Source organism: Harmonia axyridis, chromosome 4, assembly GCF_914767665.1.
Source record: "Harmonia axyridis chromosome 4, icHarAxyr1.1, whole genome shotgun sequence".
Taxonomy (NCBI): Eukaryota; Metazoa; Arthropoda; class Insecta; order Coleoptera; family Coccinellidae; genus Harmonia; species Harmonia axyridis.
Window position 1 is genome coordinate 40,335,855 of NC_059504.1, and position 10,729 is coordinate 40,346,583.

Here is a 10,729-nt window from a genome sequence, read left to right on the forward strand (position 1 = left end):
CATCATGAATAGACTCACGCCTGAACAACACTTGCAAATAGTGCAATTTTATTTAGAAAATAATGGTTCTGTGCGAAAAACGTATCGCGCACTACGTCCATTTCAATTTGTTTAGCGACAAAGCGCACTTCTGGTTGAATGGCTACGTCAACAAACAAAACTGTCGCATTTGGAATGAAGCTAATCCTCAAGTGTATGTCGAAAAACCGTTACATCCAGAAAAACTGACTGTTTGGTGCGCTTTATGGGCTGGTGGAATCATTGGTCCGTACTTCTTCAAAAACGATGATGGCCAGAACGTTACAGTCAATGGTGATCGGTATAGAGAGAGCCATGATTACTAACTTTTTCATTCCTGAATTGAACAACCATGATGTCCAGGTGCTGTGGTTCCAACAAGACGGCGCAACATGTCACACATCTCGTGCCACAATCGATTTATTGAAAGACATGTTTGGTGACCGCCAAATTTCACGTTTTGGACCTGTGAATTGGCCTCCAAGATCTTGTGATTTAACACCGCTAGACTACTTTCTGCGGGGCTATGTAAAGTCATTGGTCTATGCGGATAAGCCACAAACCCTTGACCATTCGGAAGACAACATTCGCCATGTTATTGCCGATATATGGCCACAAATGTTGGAAAAAGGCATCGAATATTGGACGTCCAGATTGGACTATATCCGAGCCAGCCGTGGCGGTCATATGCCAGAAATCATATTTAAAATGTAATGCCACAAGATTATCCTCCGGATAAATAAAACTCATGTCAATCGAATAATCCGTCGTTGTTTTATTGCAATTTAAAGTTCTATAGCTCTAAAAAAAACATCCTTTATTAAAATATACTCGTCTCTTTTCCAATATCAATATCAAACTTATTATTGGAAAGCTCTATATTTCGATGAAAATTAATTTTTTCCTACTAAGAAATATGAATGATGGGATCGTGCAAGAGACCGTTGCATGAAGGTTGAAATGTACTAATTTCAGATAGTAGTGTCCGATTCTTCTAACACCGTTTACTGCGTTCCTTCATTAGCCTTCGCAGAATAAGCGGTGGATGGTACTTTTGAATAGATTTTAGTATATTTTACAAAATTATAACTTATCATAATCATCTTCATGATTTATATTTCTTGGGATTATTTTCACATATATTTTGGTTTTATTGAATGAAAAGGCATGACTATAAAAATATTTTTATGTGTAATTTACTACACACAGTCTTAAAAATATAAAAAAAATGGAATCAGTATTAGTACATCGAATGACCTTAATCATTGATAGACAAGTATTTCATAATCTTTGTAGGACATTTCTTTTCCAGCAAGGGGGACGTAAAGGCAGCCGTGGAAAGGGTGAACCTGAAAATATAAAATAAAAATATGACAAATTTTTTAAAAGGTGAAATTGAAACAAACTTTGTTTTTAATTGAAATTGAATATTACAGGTAGAATTTCATGTCAATTGTGTTAAATATTTTTTCTGTGTCCTCCCAGAAGTTGTTTTTTCTAAAAACTTGCGTCCTAGTTTCACTTACGTGCAATTAGGAGCTCTTGAGCATTGACGCGCCGAATTCGAATTTGATCCCAATCAAATCCGTAGTTTTCTAATTATCTGGAAAAATTTTGAATGGCCATATTTACGGAATTCCTATTTTGTCGATTTACAATTTGATCGACTAACAAAATCTAACAATGGCATTCGTGATAGAAATATTTCCTTTACATTTCACATTTCTATTTTTCTCCTTCTTCAACAATATGTCGAACTTTTTGGATTGAGACCATCATCATCATTCAGCTTTTCTCCTGTCCAATGCTGGACACAGGTCTTCATTAACTCAAATCAACCTGGATCAAAATTAGAAAATTTCAGATATCGTGACTAGATGATAAAGTGGTCTGTCAACATCCTGTCATCAATCGGAAAAGTCACCACAGGATCATCCACTACCGTTTGGCTGACATCATCAGGCCCGAGAGCATTCATCGAGACGAAGAATTTGGTTTTTGTTCCAAGCACTACACCACAAACCAGCTGCTCAGAGTTGTAGAATAGATGAAGTGATTTTGGACATTCCTATGGCTTTTGACACCTTATGGCTCCAGGGTTTCGTTTTCGAATTTCATAAAGTGATGTGATTCGGATGTGTTAATATCTCCACTTAATTCTCGAAGACATTCTCTGAGGTAAGAGATCTAGAAACCTATATCCCTCGAGGTATTGTGCTGTTATATTGAGAATACACATCTGACGTTCATAAGTCATATAAGCAGATACTGCTATCATGACCATGGCAAAATTCCCTCACTTTCTATACGACGTTAGCCATCTGGAAGATGGGTGCAGCATATGGCCGATCAAAGGGAAACTAGAAAAAAGCTCGGCTATTTTCATGAAGATAAGTCAAACCGTCCTCTTATGTCCAAATGTTTGGAAGTGAAATACTCTGAGAATTCCAACCAAAATATTTGGGAATCATCCTGTTTAAGAAGCTAACATTCAACCAATACCTGGATTACGCCTTCCAAAAGGGTAAACTGACCCTTGACAAATTGTCTTAGCTGCTCTGTCGTCGCAACAACTCAAAACAAATTGACCCTATATTGAACAATTGTTCGTCCCATTGTAATTTAAGTAGTCCAAGACTCTTACATTCCAGCTGAAGGATAGGTTTAGTGGGTGGTTATGTTCTTCGAACATGGAGTCCTACAATGATCCAACTCTCAGAAGGTAGTTCGTCCATGAGAATTCCTCCTAGTTAACAAGAAAACGAAATGTTTGCTATAGATGTTTCGCATTTTTCAAAAACTCAATTGAATTCAAACAGAAAATCTTTACTCCTTAAGAGCTTATCCGGAAAATTATATTCAATGAAGTTCATCAATTTCAATGAAAAATTAGTTATTCGAATAAAAATATTTTAGATTGAAGAAGAATTAGGTGTTTGCTCAACTTTCTGCGATTCTAGAATTTTAAATTCCTAAAATTGACTTCAAATTATGCAATTGAGGATATATATTGCAGCATGAAAGTAGATAAAATCGATTTATAAACGAGTAGGAAAGGAAAACAAAAGCGCAGTATATGGTCTCGAAATCAACAAATCTAAGATCAAAGTGATGATAGTAGATCGCCTTAACAATAACAGTCTAGACATCACAAGGATTGCTGACCTCGAATTTGTCAACCGCTTCGAGTATCTGGGATCTATTGTGATGAATACCGGCGAATGTGAGCACGAAATTCGAAAGCCTATAGTGATGGCGAGAAACTTTACAGCGAAATTGGCCCGTATCTGGAGGGATACCGCAATAACCGCAAGAACCAAGGTTAGGCTAGTCAAATCGCTCATTTTTCCTATCGCAACATATGCAGCAGAGACTAGGACATTAAAAATGGCAGATCGACGAAGAATCGATGTATTGGAAATGTGGAGTTATAGACGCCTCCTAAGAATACCATGGACTGCTCGTTGCACCAATGAGTCGATTCTGAGACAACTGGGCATACAAACAAGATTGTCGACCATGGTTAGTCAACAGTACCTTAGATATTTTGGACACATTGCCAGGAGATCGGATGGAATGGAAAAATTAATCATCGAAGGAAAAATCGAGGGAAGAAGACCTAGGGGACGGTCACCATCACGATGGAATAGACCAACTCAAAACTCTAACTGGGGAGAATATGCACGAAGCCGTTCATCATGCCCAAGATAGGGAGTCCTGGAAGCAGCTCGTTCAAAGAGTCGCGACATGATGTCACTACACCCTTACGAGGGTTAGATTGAGAGAGAGATGAAAGGAAAAGACCATGCTCTCGTTGTTTGGGAATAATGAATTCTAAACAAATTTTTATTACCCTTCCAACTGACCAAGTAGATTCTTCTATTCTTTTCCTCCCGATGTAAAGTGCTTCCCCTGTTGATGTTGTACCTCCAGGAATCGCACCAGGAGGGATGTGACCTCCTGTGTTATGAATCCAGTGCAACTTTTTCTCTACGAGAACCTGAAAAGAAAAAAAAAATTCTAAAACAGCTATGAAAAGTAGCGTATTATTCTTAGCTTACTGAATTTCGAAACTACGTATTACTCATACTGTGAGAAATATTATTCCTCACGGCACTTTGCCCTAACCTCGCTTGATATACCAATGAAATTGAAATTGTAGAGGCAAAGTATAGCGTGGAAAATGTTGAGAAAGTCCTTTTTCTCACTCGTGTGTTGTGTCACAAACTTTCACACCCGTGAGAAAAGTTGAACTTTCCCTCTTGTTGCACAATATACTATTGTCGACGTTTTTCTTGAATTCCTTCTGGTTCTTGCAACGGAATCAACATGAAATTTTTCATGAAGGTAGACATTGTTATTTCACATATGCAATATTTACTGAAAACAAAAAGATTATCTGTGGACGAGATCTTAGCATTAAATTTAAAATTCGCCTTGTGAGATGTTACGTGCTGTCAATTTTTTTCTACGGAATGAAAGCGTGGACATTGAAGAAGATTGATACCATAAGGATAGAAGTATTTGAGATGTGGATGTATCGTAGGATACTAAGAGTATCGTGGACAGAAAGAGTAACGAAAGTGGAGATCTTGCGGAGAATGCAGAAAGAGAAAGAATTGGTACTGACTATTAAAAAGCGCAAACTGCAATACCTGGGACAAATTATGAGGGGAGATAGATGCCAGTTGCTGCAGCTAATTGTCCAGGATAAGAAAATGGGCAAGAGATCAATAGGAAAATGAAGAAACTCATGGTTGAAGAACTCGAGAGAATGATACAATTGTAACAACTTATAAAAGTTTAATGAGTCTACTTGATGAAGGATATTTAATATAAATCAAATAATTTGACAACTATTGTGTCTAATCCTTCACAATAATATATCTATATGATATATTTAGTTTATTTTTGTCTTGGAATGATATTCCAATTTTAAATGACAAATTTAATAATCAACCAAAAGAAAATTCAAAATTACTAAAAATGTATCAATTAAGTAAACGGTTAACTAATTAAACAACTACATCAACATAAAGACAGACGTACGTTTCGGAATTTTTGTATTTAATAATACAATTTTTCCTCATCAGTGCCTTATAGTTCAACGAAAATTATTAAATTTGCAAACTCACCACGTGTACAATACTCAATCAAACTGCAAGCTAGAAACTACAGACTAACTAAACGTACTATTTACTCTATTGAGGATTCATAGAGAAAACATTACTGAAGGTAGTCATAGATTTCCCTCTTGTTATTTTTTGAAATATATATACAAATCGACATTTAACATTGAATAAACACTTTCAGGAATTTTAAATTTATCAATTGGTTGGTAATGACTCTCTAATCAATAAATGATTACATCAAATTATAAAAGTTTAATGAGTCTACTTGATGAAGGATATTTAATATAAATCAAATAATTTGACAACTATTGTGTCTAATCCTTCACAATAATATATCTATATGATATATTTAGTTTATTTTTGTCTTGGAATGATATTCCAAGACAAAAATAAACTAAATATATCATATAGATATATTATTGTGAAGGATTAGACACAATAGTTGTCAAATTATTTGATTTAAATTGTAACAACTGCCAATTGTTTAGATCTGCAGTATCGAGAATAGGCATAGCCAAACTTAATTTTAATTGGTGGTTCCGAAATTATGATGAATCTGGTCATCCAAATGTACGGAACTCTATACCATACAAAATAAGTTGAGTATTCTGAATTGAGTTTCAAATATTTGAAACTATATAACCAGTTACTTCTTGTTCAGTGTAATCTACAAATCAACTAATTACCTTGTAATCGGTAATCGGTATTTCTCTTCCATCATAACACACGTAAGCCTCTCTTCTTCTAGGAATTATTTTCGCTGGCAACTCATTACCTGAATAAGTTGCCAGACCCACGAATATCTCACTGCCATCCTTGTCGACACCACAGCTGACAGCATTCGAAGGAATATGTTTGCCTTTGTAGGAGATAACCCAATGGTATGAAGGTGGTGCTGAGATTATTTGAGGGTATCCACTTGATGGGTGAGGATATATGTTTTGAGGAATGGGTGCTCTGCCACCCCAACCGTTTGATGCTGAAATTTTTTTGGATATTCAGTGAGAAAGCATTTTATTTCACTCATAATTGTAAAGGGTGAATCTTTGGTGACTTGAACATAATATATTTAAATAAAAGATTCTTGAATTCAATAGCTACACTTATTTCCTTCAGAAATTTCCAAATTCGGCCTAGAGGAAAATATTTTTCAATTCCAAATTTTCATAAAAAGCTATGCCACACCTGGAAACCTGCATACTGAAGTTTTTCCATAAATTATTTTCAAATGAGCTATTGTATTAGAAAAACCAGCATGAGCTCATTTTTTCCATAGGAGCACACAGGAGCATAACTCATGTTTTTAAATCCGGTAGTAAGAATTCTATAGAAAATAATCGTCCTATCAGTAAACTTTGTGTGTTCGAGAAAGTGTTTGAAACATTAATATACATCCGTTTGCTCTGATAAGGGAAATCAAGTAGATGCTATATACACGGACTTCAGCAAAGCATTCGACCGAATCAATATTAAAACTCTTCTGAACGAGCTTGAGAATGTCGGTGTTGAGGGCACATTGTTGAGATTGTTCGAGTCCTACCTCACAAATAGATCTCACTATCTTAAGATACGGAGATTCAATTCAAAATCATTTTTTCCAACATCAGGGGTCCCCCAAGGTTTCCATTTGGGCCCACTTCTGTTTATCATTTACATAAACAGTATCAACAAATGTTTTAAATTATGTAAGTTTCAATTGTTCGCAGACGATTTAAAACTTTTCATACCAATTCAAAGAATCCAGGACTGCTTGGATCTTCAGAATGATCTGGACAGCCTTTTGTGATTTTGTGAAGCCTTCAGCTTACATTTGAAGACGGAAAAGTGCTGCGTAGTTTCTTTCAAAAGGAATAGGTCAGTAATAAACTATGATTACTCTATTTCTGGAACTACCCTGCGGATCACTGATACTGTCAAGAACTTGGGTATTGTGCTGGATTCAAGGCTCATCTTCGATAAACATATAAATGGTTTGGTGTGCGCGAGTAATAGAGTTCTTGGGTGGATTATGAGGCAATGCCGTCAATTCAAAAGCCGTGAGGCAATTTTAGCACTGTACTATGCCTTTGTTCACAACAAACTCAACTTTGCTTCTTCGGTTTGGTGTCCTCATTATAATGTATATAACGAAAGGTTGGAAATGTTTATGAGCATTGTTTCGTTTATTTCTTATTTTTAGCATTGTCTATTTGTGTTATTAGTGGGCGCTTCTTTTGGCTGTTCACACCTGTTAGCGTTCTTCTGTGTAAAATAAAAAAATTCCATTCGGAGTAGTATTTTAATACGAAAAATGAGTTAACGCAATTTCGTTCACGAATATTCAATATTCTTCTCTTGATATCCATTTAATTTCCGACAATAATAATAAATTTAGATTTTCAACCACCTAAATTAGATCTGATGATATAATTTATTATAGACGTTTATTGATACAAAAACCACAACAGAACACCATAATGATAACAATTCCCTAAGGTAAATCTAAATCTATCATGCCTACCACTATAGGTATAGTATATCCGAAGTCACTTGAAAGAAATCAGAATATTTCGATTAGACAATGGTTGTCTAAATCTCCAGTAATTCCTTTGAGGCCAGTGAATTTGTTTCCTATCAATATGTACTTTCATTTAAACCTCGGTATTCAGCGGATCGCGGTATTCACTTCAAAGCGACATCTGGCCAAGCATAAAGTGGATTTTTTAACATAGTTGCATTCAGCCAACATTTTTTGAATTTCATAGATATTTTTTTTCAAAATGAATCACCTACTCGACAACTACGAGAAATGTAAAGAATACTTTTATTGATCAAAATAATGAAATATTCATTAATAAGCGTTCAACTTTTTTTTACCCGTAGTGGCCTTTCAAATATTTCAATACATTTCCACTTTTTATTATTTAATATAACATTTGTTCGCTACACAGTAGTTCCTTGAGATATTTAACATTTAGGAATAACTCAGTTTTTCATTAGTTATTTCAAAAATGTGAAATATCTGAAAAAGCTACTGTGTAGCGAAACAATTGTTATAATAAATTATTGAAAGTGGAAATGGAATAACTGTCATTTAATTTCTATTAAAATGAACTTCCATTAAGTGAAGACTGAATCAATCCAAAATTTAAATAACAATCGATAAAACACAATTTATGATTTCGAAATTTTATCTGATGGAATTGTTGCCAGTATCAGTAAAAAGCGGTATAAAATGTTCCAAAGGCACATTATGCCTATTATCCTTTGTAAGGACTCCGTTCATCGACACCAAATATTTTAAATTGGTTGGATCCGTTGTCGCTTTTTTTTTTTCATATTCTTCTTGAATTTTCTCTAGTTCTGGTGACGAGATCAACATAAAAATTTGAATGATGGATGAAATTGTAGATCTTCATCTGAATTTAGATAAAGATGGTAATTTTAGAATTATCAGCATTAAAAAAAACTCGAACGGTCATATTTACGAAATTTCTAGTAGGATTTTGCACATTAACGAATTAACTACGGCATTCGAGATACAAACATACCATAAAGGTTTTTATGTTGTTCCGTTCTAGAGTTACCGTGTTAACGGACGGTTGAAATTTCGAAAAAACAGAAATCGTGATGGAATTATATAGCCCACTGTTTTTATATTATATTTCGCTGCATATCTCACTGCTTATCTGACTACAAATAGACAAAGCTACTATCCATGATTAAGATTACCTCAATATATTATAGTCTGTTTGGTTTTCCCTTATTAATGCAAAATATGAATATAACGTGCTCGTGATCAACATTCAGTTCAAATGTCAAAATAATCGAATTATTACTCACACATAATATCACCACTGCCTACTTGTTCTAAACGATAGGTATATATCGAGTCAAATGCTAGTGTTTCAGATAAAATTATCTGATAATGTCAGGAAGCTTGATAATAACTTCTGCTTCCTATTCAATATAGATGGTTTTGACGCATTTCCCTTCTGGTATTCCAATTTGGTCCTCCTGGAAAAGATAAAAATGCATATATGTTGTCGTTATAAACGAAAACATCGAATGAGTATGTAAGGAGACTGTTGTATGTTATCAAGTTACATTGTATGTCAAAGTGACAGAAATAATTAAAACTGAATTTTGTATTAGAGAGAATTTGAATTTGAAAAGGATTTTAAGAATTTCCCAGAAGAGAAAAACATCACAATGATTTTCACTGCAGTGAATGCACCATTCTCCAATGGTGTGAATGAAAGACTCAATCAAACGTTAGTTAATAAAATAAGATGTGCAATGGATGAAAAAAATAACAGATACGCATGGACAATAGTAGCTCATAATTGTGTCGAAAAGTACAATGAGACTGAACACAGTTACTGGATTCAGTCCTAAATATTTATTACAAGGAGATGATACTTCAATATTACCAAATGAACTAAGGAAAGTGAAGGACAAGAATAACCTAGAGAAGGATAGGAAAATTACCTTAAAAAATAGTAATAGATACCATGAATACAATAAGAGAATATATGACAAGAACAGAAGGGAATACGATTTCAAAGTTGGCGACTCAGTATATGTGGAAAATGGTAATAAACTGAATCGAAAAAAATTAGACCAATTAAGAATTGGACCTTATATAATATTGAAAAAAATATCACAATCGATTTTTGAAATTAATACAGGACATAGAAAATCAGAATCGAATTTGTTTCATATTTCTAAATTGATTCCGATTCCTAATATAGAAGTAGCAGATGAAGAATGATATCGATTGTTTAGTGGTTTTGTACCAAAACAGTCTTCCTAGGGGGGGAGATGTAAGGAGACTGTTGTATGTTATCAAGTTACATTGTATGTCAAAGTGACAGGAATAATTAAAACTGAATTTTGTATTAGAGAGAATTTGAATGTTGAATTGAATTGATTGAATAATTAACTTTGAATGTTGTTTCTTTTATTTCAGGTATGTTTTATAATTAATTAAATTGTGTTACTACCTGTTGTATTTTCCATGATAAAAAAATAAACTTTTATTTCAGAGAAACACTTCAATTGATTATTCAGTGACAGTTGTTTTTTTTGGGATATAACATTATAAGTATATTCTTCTTCTAAAATTTTTTATATAAATAAAATTATGAATTATTTGACCATTGCAGAATACGAAATCCTTCAACTAAGGGTGCCTTTTATTCTTGCTATGACTACTTACAGTTATAATAAATTAATTGGTATAGTACTTCTATCACTGGCATAACTTTTAATTCTGACGCACTGGTTGAACGTTTTATGGCCTTATTTTGATACTGCATAAATGACCTTCGGTTAAAAAGATAACAATGAGTTGATTCCTCGAACTTCATCGCATAGCAGTTAACCTTGAACAGAGTTGAATCGAATAGGGCTCTATCTATACACATACATAAAGGTACCTTAATTGAAACGCTCTTTTATAAGTGAAAATCAATCACCTATTATATTTTTATAGCAATAAATATTACCCGCCATAGACTGGCTAATGAATGAATTAATTTATTACTCAAATATTGGTTTTATTTTTATTTCGAATGATATCGAGTGAAGAGAGAGTT

General features: G+C 34.0%; 1 protein-coding gene across 2 annotated transcripts; it reads right to left on the bottom strand.

The window, feature by feature from the left end:
* Positions 1-1,190: 1,190 nt before the first annotated feature.
* On the bottom strand, positions 1,191-10,507 carry LOC123677580. Of its 2 annotated transcripts, none has more exons than XM_045614186.1 (5): positions 10,351-10,507; positions 8,973-9,146; positions 5,837-6,129; positions 3,885-4,018; positions 1,191-1,367 (listed from the first exon to the last, which is right to left on the bottom strand). In XM_045614186.1, the coding sequence occupies exons 2-5, from the start codon at positions 8,974-8,976 to the stop codon at positions 1,277-1,279; spliced, it is 522 nt and encodes a 173-aa protein (XP_045470142.1). In that variant the 5' UTR covers positions 8,977-9,146; positions 10,351-10,507; the 3' UTR covers positions 1,191-1,276. The 2 variants fall into 2 exon arrangements, with proteins under 2 accessions (XP_045470142.1, XP_045470140.1); XM_045614184.1 differs by having other exon boundaries at positions 3,872-4,018; positions 10,351-10,506.
* Between the last annotated feature and the right edge of the window lie 222 nt (positions 10,508-10,729).